The sequence below is a fragment of the Lissotriton helveticus genome, chromosome 6, assembly GCF_964261635.1.
Source record: "Lissotriton helveticus chromosome 6, aLisHel1.1, whole genome shotgun sequence".
In the NCBI taxonomy this organism is placed as follows: Eukaryota; Metazoa; Chordata; class Amphibia; order Caudata; family Salamandridae; genus Lissotriton; species Lissotriton helveticus.
Genome location: NC_136067.1, coordinates 824,678,161 through 824,702,612, shown reverse-complemented (window position 1 = coordinate 824,702,612; position 24,452 = coordinate 824,678,161). Strand labels below are relative to the sequence as shown.

General features: G+C 45.1%; 1 protein-coding gene across 1 annotated transcript in view; it reads left to right on the top strand.

The window, feature by feature from the left end:
- Positions 1-24,452, top strand: part of AFG1L (AFG1 like ATPase) — a 562,248-nt gene that overhangs the window by 246,454 nt on the left and 291,342 nt on the right. Inside the window, exon 6 of the mRNA XM_078648410.1 lies at positions 18,185-18,284. Within this exon, the coding sequence (XP_078504536.1) occupies positions 18,185-18,284 (100 nt within the window). The remainder of the gene's footprint in view (positions 1-18,184; positions 18,285-24,452) is intronic.

Sequence of the window (24,452 nt, the reverse complement as noted above, 5' to 3'; positions counted from 1 at the left end):
ATTACTGATCATGGGGCAATCTCTTGCGAGGGCTCTAGATCTTCCTCCTCTAACTCTGCCAGCATCCGCTCCCAATCCTGCGCAATCGGATGCTTCCGGAGCCCTCTTTCCTCCTTTCTACACGTAACCATACCTTCTGCCCTGCCCCATTTTAGCAAATCGGACCTCCATACCTCTGCACTCGGGGGCCTGGCTGATTTCCACCTCATAGTTATGACTCTGGTTGCTAGTAGGAGTGCTAAGTCTAAGAATTTCAGCTGCGCTTTGTGGGTCTTGGTCCTTTTCCTGTGCCCTATCAGGCAAGGCAGTGCCCCCTCCGGGATCTGTAGGGCTGTGATAGTGTGTAATGTGTGCCGGACTGTCCCCCAATATCTTCGTATCTTCGGGCATGCCCACAGCATATGAAGAAGGTCAGCCTCATCCCCCTGACATTGGGGACATCTATGGGAGGAGGTAGGGAACATTCTATGGAGTTTCTGTGGGGTGAGATACGCTCTATGCAATATCATAGCCTGAATGAATTTGAATTTGATGTTTCTGGACACCCTCCTATGATGTTCTAGGGCAATCTTCCAGGCTCCGTCCGTCATAGCCTCCCCCGTGTCTAGTGTCCAGGTGTCCCTGAGCGTAGTGAGAGGCAGAGCAGCGTGTTCCCTAATGCCCGCATAAAGCCATTTAACTAAGTGTCCCCCTGTCCCCATATAATAGAGGAGGTGCACTAATTCATGCTGTGCCGGTTTGCTACGTTGCGGAGCCCTTGTACGGCGCACATAATGTGTCACTGTGGCATGCAGGAAGTACAGTCTCATTGGGGCTCCCGTTGACTGCGCAAAGGAGGCGTGGTCCAGTAAAGTGTCGCCTCCAAACAGGTCTCCCACTCTATCCACTCCCGCCTCCACCCAGGGCTGTAACCTGCGTTGTGTCAGGCGTCCTTGCGGTGTTGGGACCCTAACCGGGGAATGTTATCTGCATAGGGTGTGGTCCCTGCCGTGTATGCCAATGCCTTCCTCCAGCACATTAAGGCAGTATGCAGCAGGGGATGGCAGTCTCGAGGGATCTTGGCTCTGGGTAGCAGAAGGGAATGCAGTTCCCCCCGTGCTAGTTGATCCTGGGTGAGATCAATCTCATGTAAATTCCTACCCGCCACCCATCGCGACAGCCATTGCAGTTGACTGGCGTAGTAGTAACTTCGTAGGTCTGGAACACCTAGGCCGCCCTGTCTAGTGCTCAGTTGCAGTTTCTTGAGGCTCATTCGCCGTCTCCCTGGGCCCCATATAAGAGTAATTAGAATCGTGATCAGTGTGGTGAAAATGTGCTGTGGGAGCAGGACCGGTAAGTTTACAAAATAATACAGTATGCGGGGGAGCAGGACCATTTTTGAAACCGCAATCCGACCCATGACAGATAGTGGCAGGGACGTCCAAAAGTTTACACTATCTCGGAGGCCATTAATGGCCCTCCTCAGGTTACCCTCAATCTGGTCTTCCTGTTGTCTATATACGTTAATGCCCAGGTATTTTTTTTTTTTTTTTTTAAACCTTTATTGTACAGAAAGCGCTCACAGATACGGGCCTACAACCCATCGGGCCGGCCACCACAATAAAAGAAACATAGCAGGCAATACAGAAGCTCCCACAGGACATCACAGCAATCCATATGAGAAGCAAAGGCAAGAAGCCACCGAGCAACCATCACGTACAGGATGAGAGAAGGTTGATTTTATAATAGAAGAAAGGGTGTCTCAGAATAAGGGCAATCCGTAAAGTCCAGAGGGCCGTGGTGGGCCGCGAACAAGCAGCAGTATCGAACACAGGAAAAATCAAAAAGAACAGGTACATTTTGGCAAAGGCAGAACGTGAGTCCCACAGTAATAAGCAATAGCAACCGCTGCCCAGGGCCCTCCCACCACTACGAAAACACACAATAATACACAGAACTAAAAATAGGCTTGCAAAACAAAGAGCCCTCTGCCACAACAACCCGGGGGAGGAAAGAAAAAGGGGGAGAGGGGAAAAAAAGGGGGGGGGGGGAAGACATAGGAAAAAAAGGGGGAGAAGTAAGAACGCAGCATCACTGCACGCGCCCCACGGCTAACGAAGCACTCAAGAATAGATCAGCACATGGAACCAGTGGTAACAGGAGGAATAATGCCCAGGTATTTAAATGTGGACGGCTCTACGCGAATCCGACAGTCGCCAAATTGTACGGAAGGGGGTCGTTGCCCTTCACGGAAATAGTAACCTAGGGATTTCGTCGGGTTAATGCCCAGGCCAGAAACTGTCTCAAATTGGGCAAATACAGTTGCCATGGTTGAGTGGTTCCCGTTCAGATCCCGTAGATATATTAAAATATCGTTGGCGTATATTGATATTAGATTATGTGTTCCTCCTATGGGAATACCCACCTCGCCTGCTCTGGTCCGGAGCGCTATCGCTAGGGGCTCGAGTGTCAGTACAAACAGAAGGGGGAATAGTGGGCAGCCTTGCCGGGTTCCTCTGTAAATGTCATAACTGTCGGATATATATCTGCCTGTGCGCGCTCTAGCCGTCGGGTTCGTGTACAATAGCCGGATCCATTTGATTAGGGAGTCCGGGAAGCCAAAACGCCGTAGGACCTCGAACATAAAATCCCAGGTCAGGGAGTCGAACGCCTGTCGGAGATCTAGGGCAATGCAACCGGCCTGGGGAAGGTCCGCTGGTGTGGCCGACATAAGGGCGTGGAGTCTCCTTGTGTTCTGGGAAGTGCTCCTTCCCGGGAGGAAGCCACATTGGTCTGGATGTATTAGGGCAGGGAGGCGGGACTGCAGGCGCATAGCGATAGCTTTGCTTAGTATTTTATACTCCGTGGGGAGCATTGAGAGGGGCCTGTAGTTACTCAAGTCAAGGGTATCCCTGCTAGGTTTTGGTATGGAGATCACTGAGGCCTGCATCGTTGTGACAGGCAGGTGACCCACTTCGTAGGCCGTCTTATAAATTTTCTCTAAAATGGGTACAAGCGTTGCAGAGTAGGTCTGGTAAAATTCTACAGGCAGGCCGTCCATACCTGGGGTCTTGCCCCGGTTAAGGGAGCCAATAGCCATTTTAATTTCTTGCTGTGTAATGGGTCCGTCCATCTCAGTCTGTTCCTCTCGGGTCAGGGTTGGGATCGGGAGATCCCTCAGGAATTCCATCATTCCATCTCCTCCGTCCGCTGGGGGAGGGGCATATAGTCTCTCCAGGTGAACCCTAAACGCCGTGTTAATATCCGATTGCGTGGTCACCTCTCTGCCCTCTCCGTCCCTAACTGTCGTAATCACTGGGGCTTCAGGGTTGTCTCGGACTAGGCGAGCTAGTAAGGCCCCTGATCTGTCTGCCTCCGCCTGCTGGCGCCTCATATAGTCCTTGTGATCAATGACTCTCAGTGTCTCAAGTAGTTCTGCGTGTTCTATGTTGCATATCTGTAAGTCTCTCTTGCGTCCAGGGTCCACTCCTACCGCCGACTCTAGCTCTTTCAGGCGGTCTTCAGTCTCACAGAGTTTCCCATGAATTTCCTGTCTGGCCCCCACCATCCGTCCAATAGCGGCTCCCCTTATCACAACTCTCATGGCGTCCCAGACCAGTAGGTTCGAGGACGCAGTGTCCCAGTTTTCTTTGAAATAATTATTTAAAGTGTCCAATAGGTGTTCACGGAAAGGGCCATCCTCCAGTATCAGTGGGTTAAGTCTCCAGGTGGGCACTGGTGGGGGTACCCTCCCCCAGTGTAGGTCGAGTGTCAGTGGTCTGTGGTCCGAGAATGTTTTTGCCAGGTATTCTGAGGATATACATTTGGCCAGTAGGGAATTGGTACATAAGATTCTATCTAGACGGGTATGTAGGGCATGCACTAGGGAGTGGTAAGAATATTCCCTGTGTGTTGGGTGCAGGGTGCGCCATACGTCTGTCAGTCCCCATCCCTGGAGCCAGGTTCTGAAGTAGTCGGCCATCTTATGTATTCCTGTCGTCTGGAGGGGGGGATGTGACCTGTCCAGGTCGGCATCTAGGATCATGTTCCAATCTCCCCCCAGAATCCAGGGGATATCTATCCAGTCCGCTAAGACCCGGCCCACATTTGCTAAGAATTTGTCCTGGTCAAAGTTCGGCGCGTAGATGCTGCCCAGGACCAGCAGTGTACCGTCTAGTGTGCCTTTCACCAATATATAACGCCCTTGGTCATCCACCCTCCTCTCAAGTTCTACAAATGGGGTGCCGTGGCGTACCCATATAGTGGCCCCTCTGGAAAAGGCGGAGTACGTTGTCGAGAATATAGTACCTCTCCACTTTTTCCGTAATGAATGTGCCTCATCCTGCGTTAGGTGCGATTCTTGTAGAAATACTATTTGGGCGTGTTGGCGAAGTAAGAAGGCATGCATTCTATGTCGTTTTTGTATTGCTCCTAGTAACCGTACATTCCAGGTAGCCAGCCTATAATTTTCCTTTTGTGTCAGCCATACCGGAGTACCGATGTTGCACCTGTTAATGCTACTTTATGCGATGTTTGTAGTGTCAGTGCTAGCCAGGAGACGTTTCCCCCTTCCCCCAAACTCGAACTCCATAGGCGCAGCATAAGAACGTTGCTGTGCCGAACCAAAAATGCAAAACATAGCTAAAAATTTGCGGTGCATGCGCTTTTGGGGGGTCGACTAAGCATATGCCGTGTCTACAGAGTCTTACAGCTCTGCGCTGCCGGCTCTACGGTGCCGCCAGGGAAGTCATTTCTAAGAGTGTCTATTGGTGGTATTCTGCGAGGGGAGGTTTCCCGGCCTCCGTGTCTCTGTGTCTCACCTTCCTGCAGGAGTGTGGGTTGTGAGGTCCTTCAGCCGTATAAATGGCGCCCCGAAGGCCGGCGCTCACGTCTCAGCTCCCCCCCCCCCCCCCCCCCCCCCCCCCGAGTCCCAGCTTTTCAATCAATACAACTTAGAAAGGATATCAGTAGGTCCCAGGGTCTCAGGCCCCTACCGTGTGTGTAGTTACTCCTGGGCAGCGTCCAACAGTTCATCTGCTGCTCGTGGCGTCACAGTCGGGAACAAAACCATACTGTGTTCTGAGTCCGAATGTATAGTACTGTCTTCCGTGTCTGTATTGATGATCACTTGCTCTTCCCGAAAGGGACCCACCGCTGCGACTGCTTCTTTCTGACCCTCTTTCTGTTGGGATTTCGTGGGTTTCCGTCGCTTCGGTCTCGTAGTTCGCGAATTAGAGGTACCTCCTGTATGGTCCGCGCCGTCCTTGGAGCCGCTGGCCGACGATCCCTGGGTTGATCTCAGATTCTACTCGATGTCCATCACCTCCAGCCATTCTTCCACGTCAGTGGGGCTCTCAAAAAAGTGTGTCTTATTGTCGTGTATCACCTTGAGGCGGGCTGGAAACAGTAGGGCATAGCGGAGCCTCTTTTTAATCTCAAATTAGGAGGACCGTTGCTTTTGCACCAGATTAGTGTAGTCTGGGTAGAGCGATATGCGCTTGTTTTCATATTCAATGAGGGACTTCTCCTGGGCTTTTTGCAGCTGTGTGTCTCTGTCCCGGTAGTTGAGGATTTTGACAATCAGTGGTCGTGGCGGTTGTCCCGGTTTCGGCTGTCCAGTGGGGATCCGGTGAGCTCTCTCCATACAGAAGAACGGCGACAGGGCCTCTGAGGTCACATTGTTCCGGAACCATTGTTCATGAATTCTGCTGCGTGGGGTCCCTCACTCCGTTCCGGAAGCGCTATGACGCGGATGTTGTTGCGCCGATTGCGACCTTCCGCATCCTCCACGCGTTCCATCAGAGTCTTCACTTGTTGTTGTATTTGTTGGATGGAGGCGGTGTTTTCCATCACCGCCGGAGCGAGGTCCGTCAGCGTTATCCCCTGGTCTTTGACTCTATCCGCCAATTTGTCATGGTCAGCTTTTAATAGCGAGAGATTCGTGGTAAGGGTTCCCATCTGTGCTTCAATTGCGGTTCTGGAGTCTCTGATTTCTTGCAGAATCAAATCAAGTTTGTCCATTTGCTGGTCTCCAGGTGGGGCTGAGTTCACCATCGTTTGTGTGGAACCCTCTGGGCCAGATTCTATGGTATGTCCCGCCGATGTTCCGTCTTTGCCATCTAGGGTTTTTGCCCCCTTACGGACCATGGTGTCTTCACTCCGGTATGAGCCGTGTTCAAGAGCGGGCTCGATGTAGGGCGTCCTCTATCCGCAACGTCTGTTCTCCTCGGGCCCTCGCCTCGTGTAGTCTGCTCAGACGCCACCGGTGAGTAGGCGTCTCACCGTGTAAATTCTGCCTAGAGTCTCTCTCACCGGGCCGCCGTTAGTGTTCAGTGCCTGTCACCTGGAATGACCACGAGTGTTCGCTCACAGGGCCTGTACGAGCTCCACTCTCTCCTTTCTGCCCTGCAACTCGGCGGTAACTCAGGCCCGCGGTATCAGGCATCAGTGGTCGTCTCCGGTGCGTCAGGGTCCTTCCCACGGGCCCGCGTCACCATTCCCAGCGGCCCGCGGCAGCCCCCGCTCCGGGGGGGGGGGGAGGGAAGCAGCCGCCCCCTCCGCCACACCACCGCACCCCATCACCTCACCTCACCAATGCTGTATCAGGGCGGTGCTCAAGGCCGCGGAGGCAGCGCAGCAGCTCGGCCGCTTTCAGGCAAGTCCCGCCCGGCCGCACCGGTCCCTCAGTCCGCGCCGTCAGGCACCCGAGGCCGCCTGCAGATCTTCTCGGTCCCTCTGCCCGTGTCTGGGTGACTCCCGCCGTACCTGTCGGCGTCTTCAATACTGGGCAGGGACACGTCCCGGGCAACTCCTCCGCAGCGACGTCAGGCAGTGTCGGCGGACGGCGTCCGGCGGCCAGGGTGTGCTCGCCACTCTAGGTCCCGCCTCACAGCGTGGAAATAGGCCTCGGGCTCTTCCTTTCCGGTCGTTCGGCAGCCCCAGCTCCCAGGAACTCCAAAGTTTCGTCGAGTCGTCAGGGGGCCTTACGGAGTCAGCGCCTCACCTCTGAGGCGGTATTCCGCCCCCCAGGAGTTGCTTTGAGGATTTCTTCTTCCCGGCGGCACCGGAGCTCTAGCAGACTCCGTCCGCCCTCATGGCCCGCTAGCCACGCCCCCCTCAAAAAAGATCTTTATTCATAAACCTACTCGTACTTGTCCTGGACAGGCCCCATAAACACAATCAAACTGAATATCCAACCAAGGGTAATCTATCTATTTCAGTCTCCTTCACTGCTGCTTGATCACTCCTTTTTCATTCAGATATGGAAGATTGTGATGACTTTCATTTGGAACAAGGCCAGACCTGGAACTCTCCCAGGTTCTGCAACAAGCGTAGGTCAATAGTGTCTTGGCATTCCCAATTTTGCAACCTCCTGTTGTAACTTAAATTAGAATTATCATTGCTGGTCAATGTTAAAGTCTGGTAAACCATGGGTGGCCATCAATCACGTCATAGTGGGGAGACCCCTGTGGGATTATAATTGATGGTCAAGGTTAAAATCTGGTAAACCATGGGTGGCCATCAATCACGTCATAGTGGGGAGACCCCTGGGGGATGTTATTTGGCTTAAAAAACGCACACAACTCAAAAAATGTATAACTCTGTACCATGGTTATACAACACTTACAATCTAAGATGCAATGACGGAAAAGTTGGGACCTACTATGTTCCCCTAAATATTACAATAGGGATTTCACACCTGCATTGTGCCCAGGCCCTTCCAATCTCTGATTGGACAGAGGTTTTTGAATGCTCGGAGAAACCTTTCAAGGCTTACTTAGAAATGCCAGATTTGAGAAATCGATAGGGAAATTTATAGGACAAATGGAATGATTTCTAAATTATACCTTAATGTTTCTTGAAAGTTCCTAGACCAAGACCTGACCTCATGTGAATGGATGGGAAAAATACTTAAAAAGACAATCAACAATAGAAACTGGGAAATTGTACAGAGACATTCATAAAAGTTTCTTATGTTTGAAAAATAGTGAAATCCATCCTAAACTTACGATTGGCACTATACCCTGGTAAAAGTCCATCTCCTGTTCCCAACAAATTCTCAGTTATGTTGGAGAGGATACGCACAGAGGGGAGACAGTTCATATATAATGGAAATGCCCTAAGCTTGCAACATTCTGGACAAAGTTAGCTGCAGCGGTGCTGGAGGTGGTTGGTTTCTATTTGCCAATTGACCCAGGGATCTTTCTTCTGGGGGTGAGGCTAGCTAGATAGAACCACATTCCAAAACTACAACAGTAAGTGCAGTGCATGGTATCTACAAAACTATCAATAGAATTCAAGTGGGAAAAAACTGAACCCCCAACATCCCCTCAACAGCACCAAAGACTGTGGTCAATTCTTGCAATTGAAAAATTGGTTAATAATCTGGACTGTTCACACCTTTCTTTTGAAGGGCAGTGGGATTCCTCGATGAAGCACCAGTCTATAAGCCTTCTAACTCTGGAGCTTCCAACGAGATGGAGAGCACTTGGTCTCTTTTTTTTTATAATCAAAGAAAAGAAACAATGGATAGATGTATGTCACAGGAAACTGAGCTTGGTAGAGCATTTTTGATAAGCAAGAAATGTGTATTGGAATTTCTGACCATCCTGTGGGAGATGGAAAGAGGGGATTTCTGAAGAGCGAAATTTGGGAGCGTGGAAGGTTAGAGCATATTTCATTAGCAGTTGTACTTCTCAATAGATTAGTTGTACACTTCATTTCTCCAACTGTAATAATGTTGAAAAATCAGTAAAAATACATTTGGAAAAAAAGAACTGGAGAGAAGGAGTTACCCTATGGCATAATGTAAGGGAAAGAGTGGGATTGGAAAACAAAATGGCCACTACTTTGAATTTGATGTGCAATGGGCTAAGATGTAGTTCAGTGGAATTAAAAGAAGTTGGAAATTGTACTACTGACACACTCAGCTGCCTTGGAGAGATCATCCATGGGGAACAGTAATGCATATGTTGTCCACCTTAAAAAGAGAAATGCACTTGAAACTAAAATGTTTAGACTATATATATGGGCAAACCATCAGGTTTCAATATAGTGGTTGCATAATTTATTTTCGAATTGTGAGGTACTTCACCTGATAGCAGCAAGAAGTCAATAGCATTCAAAAATGTGAGACCGTACCAATTGTATTCAGCAGATTGCCAGTTGTAGAGTTTCTTGGTTGTATGTGATTTCATTGAAAAACGATTTCATGGAATACCATTACTGAGAAACCATTACACCTAAACTGTTTAATCAAAATGTGCAAAATGAATGGCATTTACTATCTCATAAGAATCTACTCATAGAGTGTATTTTTTTTCAAAATTGGGTTTTGTATGCTTTTTTTGTGACATACAAATGGAATAGTTGCAGGTCTAACTTTTAGAAACATTTTTGTCTGAGGTATTTATTTCAGTGCTTTACTTAAGGGAACATTATTTTAGATTTATATCTTTTACTTTGTCATACAGTTAGTATGGGTGGTTTTAATTCGCTGATCCCTCACCACCCTGAAACCCCATTTATTTCTGACTCCCCTTGCAATCCCTCACCTGCTTAAACTTCTCCAATCCGCGAAGCCTAAAGACGCTTTCTACTCCTAAACTCCATCCATCCCTTAACACTAAAAACCTCTAAACTCCCACCATTATTGAGCCCTAAAACCCTTCACCTCTCCTAAACGCTACCCATCAATGAACCTTAAAAACCTTCACCAGCCTTAAACTACACTGATGCATGAATCCTGAAAACCTCTTTCTTTGTCTGAACTCATCCATCCCTGAACCCTAAACACCCCTCCATCACCCATCCCTGACCCAAAACATCCCTACCTACCCCTAAACTCCACCCCAGTTTAATGTCATTTTGAATTTTCCTTAAAAGTATCTTCATCTAAAATGTTTCCTTATAATTTTCTATTTATTTGTATTGCCTTAAAATTGTTTTTCTGTTATTTGGTTTCTTCCAGTGTGGTTTTTCAGTTTTCATATTTCCATGAATTCATGTTCCACTTCCCCTGTACACCAGCATTATTAATGTGGTAAGAAGACCCTGGCTGTCTCCTGTCAATGTAGTAGTACGCTCAATCAACCAGTGGATTTAGAGAGCACTTCTTGTCACCCGTAAAGGTATCCGGGCGCTGGCAGGGTCCAGTCGTTTAGCCAAAATAGCCAGGTCTTCAAGGACTTTCGGAACTCTGAAAGACCTGTTGATGCGGTCATGGTGAGTGATCTTGTATCCTTCCAGTATTGCAGTGTGGAAGTGAGGGCTGAGCCAGGTCTCAGTGTGGAAGAGGAAGTCTGGTGTGAGGGTGGAGATGAGGTCCGAAATCTACGCTAAGTACTTCAGCCTTGGAGGTTACATATGGTGTGGGTCTTACAGGAGTTGAGACTATTTGATATCTTAGACAGTGCTTTTCAATGGATTTCTTTTGAGACCGAGTTGAATATACAGTCTAGAGTTGTAGTATTGCACCCTTCATTGATGTTTACAGGCACATTTCATGAATTATTTTTAGCTTATGATGAGATCAAGTATGCTTAATTGTAAATGAAACAGTTGTGCACTAAAAAATGCTGGATTTTGATTGCCCTGTAGCCGGTTGTTATCTGCCCAGAAGATTCATGGCTAGTACCGGAGAAAAGCCTTGTTCCAGCATCAACTTATGTATCACTATGTCTTCTTCCCCTAGCACCTACCTTTGAGAATCACAGGGTTCTAATACAAAACTTGATTATTCACCTAGCTCATAGAATGTGTCTGGGGTGGTAAGAATGCTGCTGGAGAAGACCGCTTTAGAAACATTTACTATCCTGTGCAGAAGACTGAATAAGGACATAAAAATTGTATTTTGTTTCTACTACAACCCCCTGCATCAAATGAGTCCCCGAATACATTCCTTTCCATTTGTTCATATTATATATTTTGAGTGTTCCAAGTCTTGTGTTGTCCATGACGATATTTAACTCATAATGAAAATTAGTTTAAAGCCAGTGTACACTCATACAGGGAGATTCAACTACCGTCAAAAGGAAGTGGAGAAAATGTCAAAAGAAAAGTCAACTACCCAGATAGCAACACATTTGAATGATCTCGCCACCCACAGGAACACGACTCTTTACATTTTAAATATGAGATCAGTCTGCAAATGGCTGCCTGCAATCCTAAAAAATATGCTGCCATACATTTAAATGGAATTAGAACATTGGAATGTGGAGTAATTCATTGAATACAATGGAGTGCTCCGGGCTCCTACGGGCCGGTAAAAGCCTGCAAAGCAACATACCAATGTTGTTTTACAACTGCATCTCGGAGCCCGAGGGGATTTAAACCCCCCTCGGGCTACGAGAGGCCTTTGTTTTATTTGTTAGAACATTCTGCCCTCTAGGGGTAGAATGTTCTAATAGCCTTATAGCCCTTCGTAGCTGGGCTATACCGCCTATTAAAGTCCTGCTCCTTCAATGCTGGAGCATAACATAACATAACATGTGTATTTGTAAAGTGCACGTTCACCCGTAGATATCTTGGTGCTGAATAACAGGTGTTTATTGTTACCCAACTCAATAGTACTACTCATTTTATCTACCTCCGATGGATGAAAAGCTGAGTGGACCCGCCAGGATTTGAACCTGTGACCATGAGGTCAAACACAGGCCCCTGCAGTGGACACATTAATCCACTGAGCCACCAGACCCAGCTTTAATAGCCGGTATAGCCCGCTACGGCGAGCTGTACGGCTATAGTAAAAAAGATTCTAGGTCTACTCATGATTTACTGTTTTAAAGTTAAGGTGGGGTTAAATGACTGACAGAGAATGGATAGCCTAAGGTAACAGAAGTGGAAAGGAGATGCTAGACTTGGCGATCTGTCGACAATGGTTTCTAGCTCTATACTTGCACTCAAATGTTATTAACAGCTGATTTTATATTGGAATTAACAACTCGGGATTCATTTACTTCAGCCTGCTCCATTACATTCAACAGCTTTTATTCAGCAACATGGCATCTAATTTGTCTTGAATATAGAATGTTGGCGCTCAAGCTTCTTTAAATTTTATTTTAAGAACTCTGCGGCAAATCTATAGTAGACACTGGGAAATCAACTGACAGACTGCTGCTGTTTTCAGTATTCATGTTCCACTCAGCCTGCCCGACTGTTTTCTAACCTAGACAAAGAAGATATTTGAGAATTTAGAGAAAATGAGACCTCATTTTAGCATTCGATAGCATTACCCACACTTTCTTTGACTAAATATAACCCCTAATTGTGTTCATTTATTTCAGCCTTCCCTATAGGAAATGATTTTAATCCTCTGCTTGTATTCCAGAAACGTGGCATTTGGGAGTGCCTCACGGATGTCATCAGTACAGAATGTTCGTGCTCCATTTCTTTATTAAATTTCCGTTTTGAAGTTGCTGCTGTTGGAAGTTCACGTTTACTCATGAAACCAGACTTTTGTTCTCCCATGATTGAGGGAAGATATTTGTAAATTTGTCGAAAAAGCATCCTTATTTTAGCTTCTGGAGTACTTGCAATAATGCTCATTAAATGTTTTATCGACGTTTCTTTTTGTGACCCTCAAAACCAGACTTTTGCTGTAGTGTTTTTCAGTGTGACAGAAATGGCAGAGCGTTTGCTCCCCAAACAAGCATTTGCAATGCAATAGGTCTCGCATTAGGAAAGTTTGAGCTATTGGTATTGTAAATGGCAAAGTTTTTATTTATGTTTTTATTTTTTAAATAGCTAAATTAATAGCTTTGTCATTTACAATGCCACTAGTTATAACTTTCGCAAAGTCGGCCGCGTCAGCAGCATAACACTAGATGATTCAAGTTAAGTCCTGAGTCCAGGCTCACTCAACAAAAGCAAAGACTGCCCAGTCCTGTTGAAAATTCCAGCCTGCAAGTACCACCACTGCGGCAGCATTTCACTCGCTGCGACTCTACAGGTCATTACAAAAACGTGCCATATATTTTACCACTGTTATAGAATGTTATGCGAAGGTCAGCCATACCCCGGCATTGAAATGAGCAGTATGCGCCCTGCGGCGCTCATAAATAATTCCACTGTGAAGATGCCTTTGTAAAGCGCCATCCCTTCCTACCCGTGTGTAATTAAAAGTTAATTAGAAAGATAAGGTGTTTACCAGCAGACTGGTCCTGCTAATAGGGACACTCCCTCCGGGTAGCCGCAGTTATGAAGTACAGCTGTAGCCTGGATCAATCGTTTCCAGACACCTCGAAAATAAGAGGGAACAAAGCCACAAGAGATTTGGTAGGCTGAGGTTGTGAAAAAACACTTGGGAGGGTTTTAAAATCCACGAATGAGCAAATATGGACCACTTCAATGGTGGCGAATATATATTATTACAGCCTCTTATACAAAAGAACCTGCAATCCTGGCAATATGATTATTTTTGCACTCTATCAGTCATAATAGAAATGAGAGCACCTCGTTGGATGTTTCTACACATTCACAGTCCAGAGCTCGCGCCGCCGGCCTGCGACCAGGAAGTCAGGCAGGCCGGGCGGGACAACAGGAAACAGGAAGTAGGAGGGCGGGAGCCTACCCCGCCTCCCACAGAAGAGCCGCGATTGTTTGGAGCACCGGAGCAGGCAGGAGCCTACCCTGCGCCCCGGTGCCGAAGAAGGGAGAAAGAGTCCTGCTGCCGGTGAGCCGCTGCACCAAGGAAGCCGGTGAGTGGGGCTTCGCCTTCTTGCTGGGCTGCGAGGGCGGGGCGTGTGTGTGCGCGCGCATGCGGCGGCGGGCTGTGTATGTGTTTGAGCGTGCGTGCGTGTGTGTGTGTATATGTGTCTTGGAGTCTGTGTGTATGCGTGTGTGTGTGTGTGACTGTGGGGGGGGAGGGGGTTGCCTGTCTGGGTGCCTGCGTGTCTGTGTAAGTGCGTGTGCGCGCGTGTGTGTATGCATGCGCGTTAGGCTGACTTGCTGGGAGTATGGGAGGGAATGTGCACGGCGCAGGACGGAACGTGCGCGTTTGCGCACACAAATCCAGGAAAAAAGCGCGTACCACTTTCTTGTCCGTCCTTCCCCCCAGACTGATAACTATACGTCTCCAGCTGGACACATGCATCCTTTGGATGCATTACCAGCGAGACCCAAAAACCAACTCCTGTGGTTCTTGTAACATTCCACCTAAACAGTCCCATGAAAAACTTACCACCTAACAAGCGGTTTTGTGATTTTCACCTTAGATTTGAAGGTTTTATTTACATGAGCAATATTTGGAAGACGGAGGGTACTCCCAGGTGGTTACTGACCAGGCAGAGTTGTACCAGAGTGGAAGACGCCACCCCTGTCAATAACAACCTGCCAGTGCCCTCTCGCCTTGGATAAATCTTAATTAGAACACTGGAATGTTGGGAGCTACATGGAAGGCAATCAAGTGACTCAGACCAAAAATGGTACATACTTTCTTTTGCCATGTTCCAATGTTTCGCCTTAGTTTTCTCCCTATTTTATTTAGAACATTTTATTCTCAATGGGTGGAATGTTCTAATAGCATTGTAGCCCTTTTGCTCAGGTCAGTACTGATTTCAAAGTGCAAAGTGCAGAAGCATCTGGGTTTGCATTGAGTAGCAGAGTACACACATCTGCTGGCAAATAACAGGCAGTTTGTGCTGTAGAAAATAAGGATGGACACCATGCTTTGTTTGATGATCATTACGCAATACTGTAGATTGTATCCTACTGACAACAAGCAGAAGGTATAGCATAGACATATTTGTGGGTCCCACAAAGAAGGAGGACAGCAGCATTTTAAACAACCTGGGCCACAATATTGTGCAATGTTTCAAAGTCAAAATATAAACAAGCAGGGAGACACGGACGCCGATGATCTGTCATAAATCGGCAAAGCAAGGGCAGCCTTCATCCAGCTAGAGGAGATCTGAGTCTCCAGGGACCTAACGCTGCACATCAAGATTAGGGTTTTTAATGCCAACGTAAAATATGTCCTTCTGAGTGGAGCAGAAACTTGGAGAACAACAGTGACCACCACCAACAAACTCTAGACCTTCATCAACATCTGTCTGAGGAAAATCCTCAAAATCGGCTGCCTAAACACCATCAGCAAAAATGACATATGTAGACAGTTGTGCTAGACTAAGGCTACTTTATCTACCTATGTCTTCCTGATATGCTGTTATGTCACCTACACATGATGTAAAGAGCTGCAACACGTTTCATAACAGGTTCCAGGTGCCTTATTCATATCACCCCATCCTTTTTCACATTCATTTTTTACTGTTTCAGAAGAAAGTAGTATTGATATAATTGGATCATTCATACTTCTTTCTCTTCCGTTGTACTAAGCAATTTCAATTGAGCCAGTCTAGGTTTAGCTGGTTAATTCTTAGCTGTGGCTCCCAAGTTCAGAGCTGTTTCATTTATAGCAGTGCTTTCTTCGTGACTGCAAAAGACACACAGATGATGGACGGAATGCGGAGCAAATCAAACATTCACCTACAGTAAAGATATCTGGGTTAAATCTATTGTTCTTTTGCTCACCATGCCACCCCAGGTTAGACCAAGATATATGCAAATCAGTCTTGACACTGTGCCTCATGGGAACAGTCCTGCCCGAACTACCAAGCCAGTTCCTCCTTGGATCCGAAACAAGCATCCTAGGACCGGTTTCGGGACATCACTGCTTGGCAGTTCGGCTGCATGTTTTTTCTATTACTCTTTATTCACTTTTTTGTTGTTTCCAAGCACTCCATGCTGCGCTTGCACATTAATAGAGGCCACGCCCCTTTCTTTAGTTCCATTGTCAAAAAAATGCTTTTTTGGTAAAAGCACCCCATACTGCGCTTTCACTCTAATGGTGGCTGTGCCCATTTCTTTAGACGTGTCTAAAGAAAGGGGCGTGGTGTCTATTAACGTGCAAGCGTGGCATGGGGCGCTTGGAAACAAAAAGTATTTGCAATGCAATAGGTGTCGCATTTGCGAGAATTTAAGCTATTGTCATGCCAATTACTCAAACTCTTGTAAATGGAGACCTATTGCATTGCAAATGCTTATAATAAATAAACTTCTTTAAAAAGTTTTTTTCTGTTTGATCCTTTACTCCTATTGTGTTGTTTCTATGGCGCAAAGAAGCATTTCTGTAAATGAAGTGTGAAATAATATTAACATCATTTGTGTTCCAGTAACTCCTCATCACTAACCAAAAAACGTTGTTGTAACTTCTCTTTCAGTAGAATACACAAACAAAATGTATTTGGGCTTGCAGAAGAAAACCTGCAAGATCCAAAGTTGTATTTTTAGAGTTTGATCAAGGAAAACCTGTGGCAACCATGAATGGTACATGATGGAAACTTAAGTAACCTATCTCTCCCCAGTCATCCCCTCTGAGCCAGCAGTTCCCACTTTAAAGTATCCTGATAGTGCTCAAAGACAACCAATGCATCCTACGTCTGGTGCTCACTTGGGATGCTTTCCAAAGCGCTATTCAATATCAAAGCCTACCTAGCTTACCAACAAGTCTTAAAAACTGAGTCTTACCAGAATCATGATCCCTAATGTGCGGATAGGCGCATGATTCATATCACACAATTCTGTGTACTCCTGTGCATTTACCAAAAATTATATCTATCTTGGTATATTTTATGAGCTTTCTCCAGTTCCTTGAGCTCTAGGGAAACCACAGCTTCTTCTGGAGTAGTGCTCACTGTACTGATAGCTTTAAAATGATTTGCACAGCTACAAGTGTACTGTTTACGTTTTGTAACTCGTTACTCGTTTATTTTAAGATACCCATATAGCAGCAAAAAAAGGCCAAGGGAGGGACAGGTAGGTCAAAGGGTGTATGTCGCCATTTATGCTCTGGCTGGCATTTTGATTAAATAATGCTCCTATATATTAGGAAGAACGTTTTCTTGGAATTACTGAATCAAAAATGTGGTTTTGGTGAGATTCTGCACACAAAAATTCCTCCAATTGCTTGATTCTGGTGTGAACTTTCCAGATAAGTATCTACCAAGAGTCTGTGGAGTTTGAATAATCGTAGGCTCTTTTCTACATTACTCTACCGTTGGGGTATTTTTTCCTAGCATTGTTAACTCCCTTGGTATTATATTGGTAAGGGAAATGGCAGAAATATTGATTGTATTGTTTAGTGTCTCCTGCTTGCAGATCTATTTCTGTTGGGAACCTTGTGTAGGCGGTTTTCTCTTGGCCCTCCCCCCACTCTTTCTTTGGAGTTAATATTTGTGAAGGTAATAGGGTGCTCACCATGAGCACAGTGACTGCAGTGCCTCTGATTATTCATGAACACTAATAGAAAACACTCCAAACACAATAAAAGGTATTTTTTGTGCGTGATAGGCCATCTGTTGAATTGTTTCCTGCAACAGCCCTGCAGTAGTGTCTATATCCCATCATTCAATGTTCAACAACAGCTTATTATTGCTTGTCCGCCACTCAGCCTCCTTTCTAAAGTCTCTTGGCCAACCACCATCACCCCTTGCGGCAACTTAGACTTCGATGCCATAGAGATGTAAAACAGCAACACGCGCTTTATTAATTTGTTTTTGTTTTGCTCGCCACCTCACTTTGAATTAATTAGAGTGCCCTACAGTAAATGCCAGGCGCCTTTGAGACGCCTGCTTGTAGGAGAATAATGTGGAGTTTGTTTTTAGATGCATTTGGTTGTTACCCAATTTAACTGGAATTAGTAAACATTAAACCTACTTCAGAAGGATCGAACACCGGATCAGTGCCAGTGCACACATGTTGAATGAACTGGCAAACGTGCCATCATTTTCCTTTGTATTACACCTCTGACTGTTACTCTTGTATTCTGGATCTGTGCACTCTAACTATAGCCGAATAGACCATCACCATCATGGGATATTATCTAGCACTTCTTGAGTAAGTACATACATATATATTGGCGGTGGCATCATTTTTTCACAGAATGCATAGCACAAACTCAGTAAAGCACAAAAACATCAATTGTCCTGTATGTTGAAAATATAAAGAAGGGAATAACGTGATAGTACCCTAAACAAGTGAATGCTTGTAATAAAAAAATGTGTTTCTAACTTGCAGAATACACAGTTAAGGTGTTGTTGGTTTCTCCTTGATCTGCTAGGAGTTGGGTTGAATAATGCACCGTGCATCCAGTACTCCATTCCCTGGATCCATTTATAGTTTACTGAATTGATAATTTTCTCGTCTGCAGGTAACCGACATCGCTGATGCCATGATCCTGAAACAACTCTTTGAAAATTTGTTTCAAAATGGGGTGGTAGTCGTGGCCACATCTAACAGGCCACCGGAAGGTAAGAAAAAAGTATATTTTCCTTTCCAGGTCAATACCCTCCACGTAATCTAAAACTGCATCACAACAGTAAGTTAAAATAATTTAAAAAAAATGTTGATTGACGAATAGATATTTATTTCTGTATCCAGGAAGCAGAGAGTTTGGGTTTCTTTATTGTGTATGGAGACCTTGCAGGACATTCATTTTAATAAAAAGGACCAGGGCAAATTAATCTTGGGCAATATTCAGCTTATGGTATATCCTTCAGATGTGGATCTTGACGTTACTATGACGACTTGCTCTATGTTGATAAGGTAAGTAGATGGGGAGCTGGAATAACAAATATATATTTCCATGATATGCATTTTTCTTGACAATATAGTGGTAGCCAATACAGTGGAGACAATATTTGTACAATTCGATATTTTTGTGATAGATATTGTGACTTGTAATTTTACTACCAGTTTGCCTTCTTCCATCAGCCATTTACATTTCTCTTTCTTCTGTAAGCAACACAAGGGGTTATTTTCGTAAGTACAGCCCATCTTTTGCGGATCCTTCTGCTTTGATAGACCCTCATTCCCTTCCTCAGCATTGCTTTCTATATCTGAAAGGCAACCAATTCTTAACCCTATAATAATGTATTCATATCTTTACAATTAAGGGTTCTTACGTAAGGTGTTATTGTGTTTATTCTCTTAGATTTGCAAACATTTTACTCGTGTTGTGATCATCAAAATGTTCATGAAATATCTGGAGTGGTTTCTGAAATCACCTAAATATTGGCACAGTGGAAGCATATTATTAGACTCGCAGTTATGGATAAATACCAAATCACTTAAAGTTGAAATCGGCTTTCAGAAAATATTCCCAACTGTGAAGCAAAGAAAAGCATTTAAGAGTTCCTTCTTTGTGTTGTAGTGGTCATGGGATACTTTGTTTGTTCTCTTGATTGCCAGGTGAAGTTCAAGTACTCAAACTGTTCTTTTTTTTATTTACTTCTTCTCCTAGTGTGTATTATAATGTTAGAATACATTTTAGTAACTTTTATCTTCACCAACATCCTATGTGACAGGCACTAACATTGAAAAAAACTTGTGCCTGTAACTTTCCATAGAAATTCCATTTTCACTAGTCCCAGATTGTTCCTGTGCTATTTCCACTTAGTATATTAAGAAAGACATTGAGAACTGCAGCAAACTTTTAGAAGGCTTGGAGCAAATGAAGTTATTCATTCCAGCTGGATGTATGGAAATATGAGCACACCGGATGCATAATTACAGAAATCAGTTTATTCTAAGATGAACTCGGAGATATAAAAGGGTTGTTGTCCTATGGGGCTCCTTATCGGTTTCCAGACTGAGTCCATTTTAAGAGGTTCACATAACCCGGAAGACATATCCAAGCCAGGGAGGAAGTGATTGTGTAGTTCATGTAAGTATACCTGCAATGTGTAAGTGAGCAGGCTAGTCTCTTATTTTTAGACAGCATATTCGTTAGTCCTCTTCCAGTTCCCAAATGTTATACAACTGGAAGGGATCCGTGGGCTAGAACTGCATTTCTTACCACAAAAACTCAAAGTTCTATATAATTGCCCTTCAGATTTCTTGTCATGCTTTCTATTAAACCTAAACAAGGAAGTCATTGTTAATGTTAGAAAGTGGTATGAATAATAACTATGAAATTCACCCAAAGTGTATCCATAGTGGCTTACGAGCATCAGCTCAGTCATTGGTCAGCTCAGTCATTGGTTGTGACTGATATGATATATTGCTGTATGGGGGAGCGATGTGTGGGCCTCTTTCGTGTTGTACCAAAGTACTCCAATATTACCTCTTTGATATTGCCCAGTAAACAGAAATTTGGCGACTTGATGCCTCGTACATGGAGAATATCACTTAACATTTTGGGCAGTTTGATTCTTATGGGACAGGGTCTGACTAATTTGCATATGGGTGGTCCTCTTTGTTAAACAGTGCAGAGAGAAAAAAACTGGGCAAATGACACAACCTACACTATTGGATCATGTACACTTTGTTCATCCAGTCAAGCTAAACATTATGAAAGCTACAGGAACTTATGTCTAGTTGTTTAGAAGTTTATACCCCAGTATTCCCATCACATTTTTTTAATTATGTTCCTTCAAAAATGAGGGAGGTCTGTCCAGGCATGGATTACTTGTTCTCTGTGCCTATGGCTTCACCACACTCACCTTGTGTTTGTTGTCCAGTGCAAACAGGGCATGTGCTCTCAGTTTGGGTTGGAATTCTTATGTTGGGATAGGTGGGACTTATTTGCTGTGGTTTGTTCTTACTGCAAACCGCACATAGGACCGAATAAGGTCCTGAAGATAGCCAGAGCTTAGTTCTGAACAAAAGAAAAACATGAGCAACAGATCTGACACAAAACACCTGTCTCATACCTAGAAATTGAGCGTTCTCTAGTTAACAATCTACATACATTTGGATAGTTCATTTCTCATCTTAATATCCTCTTGCATCTCCTGCCATCAGTTGAGAAGTGACAATAAACCTGAGGGTAGGAAACAAACATTCTAATTCCAAAATAGATAACACGTTGGCCAATCACTCCATTGCCCCTGCTCTGGACCTACCCTCTGCCCACTCACACCCCTCCTCCGCAACCACTAAATTCAGTGCGGTCAACCGGACGACAGCTGAGAAAACTCAGAAACAACACAACATGCATTAACTTTAAGTGTTTTTCAGCTCACCCTTTTAAATGTCTTTTGAAATCCATTTGGCTGTCCTAGGATATCTGTCTATCATAACAGTGATCAGTGCAGCAATATGCAAAAAGTATTTTCCAATCTATCATAGTGAATTATTCCTGTGCCTACAAAAATTGTCAATGAAAAGATCTGTAGCACTGCTACTCAATGTCAAGCCAAGCCTGCCCTTTTGCAGTAAAGTAGTTCAATAGGTCCCCATGATTGACATACACTTGATACCTTACTATTATTAGTTGGACCTGGATGAAAAACAACATTTGTTCTGAGATTCTAGTTGACCTTCTGATTTCACCGCATGAAGGCAAGAACCTGATGGTAAACCTCCTAGGCCAGTTGGACCTGATGGTAACCGACTGCACTGTAGAACACAGTACTCGTATTCAAGAGATTATTAAAATATGTGGTTTTCACAAACATATCTCCGAAATGAGTTAAATCAGTTAAAGCAAACCATACTCCACAAATTAAATTAGAAAATTATGAATCAGAAGTGACAGTAATAAAGTGTGCCGCCCCTCATGCCCTCTCAGTTTTACCGCCACATCTGAATGAGAACATGGTCTTCCCAGCAGATAGCATCAAGGGCCACAATGTACAATTTCAAATATATAATGACTTTAACATCCAAGCAACCAAATTTGCAGACCTACTTTTCAGCAATGGGTGTGGGGGGCCTACTTATGTCTAACTCATACCTTAATAAAGGTTTGCAAAGGTCAGACCACTGCACTGAAGAGATCCTGTTGATGTGGATCCCACCATAGCCCAGCCTACTAATCGATTACTAGAATAAGTAGCATAGGGATTATTATTGTCCTTGGGGAATATTATTGTCCATACCTATTAGCCCCACTCTCACCTTGCTATGTGCTTAAGCCTCTGAACTCCAACATGTAAAGAAACTTCTGTTATTACGCCAGAGATTGGCTGGCGGATCCAGCGGGAAACTAGGCAGAACCCGCTAGAAAAGAACATCTGTTTGCAACACATCTAAAGCACCGAAACCGAAAATGCTGTTGGCTGTGTGTTTTGAGCTCAATAGCATCACTTTCAAAACAGTAAGGTGATAAAAATTGCGTTATTTTGCAAACCTTTTGAATGAACTGACAAACATATGTCATAGTTTTCCTTTGTTTTACACCTCTTACTGTTGTCTACTTTTAAACTTTTAACCATGGACCGAATCGACCATCAGTATTATGGGGTATTATCTAGCACTCCTTAAATAAGTATATTCATATGTATTGACAGTGGCGTCTCTTTTCCACAATATAAAGAGCACAAGCTCAATAAAGGGCAATAACTAAAAGTCTCCTCTTTGTTGACAATATAACAAGAATAAAATTGAGAGTACCCAGAACAAGTGAAGGACCATAATAAGAAAATAATCCTTCAAACTATATTTAAATATTATTCAATGAAGGCAGATTGAAGACTATACATGTAGATTAAGGGTATCCTCAGTCTACCAGTTTACATACAACCAGTTCTCAGAGTGCTATTATCAGGACCACATTTGAAAAAAGGTGGCAACAATAAACAATCCTATAAATGTTTTTTAGGGCTCGGACTCCTCCCCACTGAAAGTGGGAGGAGCTTCGAGAACTAATGTTAAAGAAGAAAAAAAAGAAGTATCTCCTAGGGCTTTGGCCGAGACAAATTCCACACATTCCTTTGCGTGTTCTGTCATCTAGCCAGTGATTCGTGTTTGTTGTGTTGTCGTTTTAATAGGCTTGAAGTGATAGGGTAAATGTAGTTTTGTTCCGCCATTTTGGGCATATTTCGTTCGTGCTCGCGCAAAGAAGTACATTAATTATAATTAGGAGCTGTCAGGGTGGCCGTGTAATGCATTCCAGATGGTGTGCGCGCGTTCACCATCTAGCAGTGTGTTTGTCTGGCGCGCGTCCTCCTCACGTGCACACAGGCATAGACGCCGTGTGCGGCTCCTTCCTGCCGGCCCGGGGAGCTGCTCTGCCGCTCTCTGGCTCACCCCCCGTCTCCCCGCCTGATTTAGTCTGTAGTTTATGGGCACGTGCCAGGAGCAGTAGATGTGCTGCGGTGCTCTCTGCAGTTTATGGGGACGTGCAAGTGGCAGCAGCAGCGCCGCTGTGCTCCCGTATGGCCCCCGAGCCCATCCGCACTGGGTAATGGGCACGCGCAGGGCAGCGGCAGCAGAAGCACCGAACTGCGAGGCGCTCTAGTCTGCACCGGTTTGCCAAGCTGAAATTGTAAAGCATCACAATGCGAGGAGCGCCTGTGTAAACACAAAACAGCACACGGATCCAAGCTGTTCGTGATTTGCGCTGCCAAAACTCCATCAATCTTTAAGAAGGTGGGATACAAGGATTATGTATTCTTATAACACACTATTTCGAGCAGGAACACTCTTATCTTGCCAAAACACGGGCCAAAAGGAGTTCGCGGATTATGTCAAAAAGGCCAGGACATTTCTAGAGGGGATTACAAGGAAAAAATGCTTTAAGTCGGAGCACGTAAATATGCGTTATAGCAGCTCACACCGAGCACCTGTGAAAACTAATAACTACAACAAATCTTTTCACTGAGAAACGCACCAGGCACTATAAACGGATGAAAACTATGGCTCAGATCAGCTAAAAAAACACCAAAGAAATAATGCAAAGCCCATTGGGTTGAGAGTGCTCCAGTCCCCCCCCCCCCCCTCCTCCCCCCTCAACCCCCCTCCATCCTCCCCCTCCCCCTTCCCCCCTCTCCTGTCACCTGGGGTAGGCCAAGCTGACCGGGCTGCGGCTGCATCAAACACAGAAAACTGGATATTTGCATAATGAACGAGACCAACTATGTTTCTAACGGTGGCGAGATGAAATGCTGATTATCATTAAAGTAGAGTTGGGAAAACTAAAAGACAGACAAAGACCAATAGCATTGACTGCAGATGCAGAACTGGAAAGCCGGACGAAGACCGGATGTAGGTGTTATCGACAAGGATCTTGCACAAGAACATCCCTTCTCCGCACTAGAACAAATATGCAGCGACGAACAAATAACCTGTGAGGTTTGGTGGGGAGAATCACTTTCAACAACAAATGGATAACCAAAATTTAAAAAGCCGGCTAGGCGAGACAATGAGATGGGAGACAATGCTGCAGAATGCAGTGCAGCATGTCACAGCACAAGACATACAGTGAGCTAAACTGCTGCCTAGGCTAGAACAAACTGTTACACAATGAATGTAGAGGTGACACGCTTCCTTCCAGCGCCTATTCATGGCACGGCAGAACGGACGCAAGCAGATCTAGGCACTTGTACGCAGCACATAAAGGACACAGGGCAATAACCCAGGCCCTGGGCCAGGGAGGGGATGTGCACCTGTGCACTTTAGTGCGGGTCAAATGGCAATGGAGGGCTCAGAGGTCATACAGGGCACTGCAGAGCAGAACACTTCAAAACGTAGTT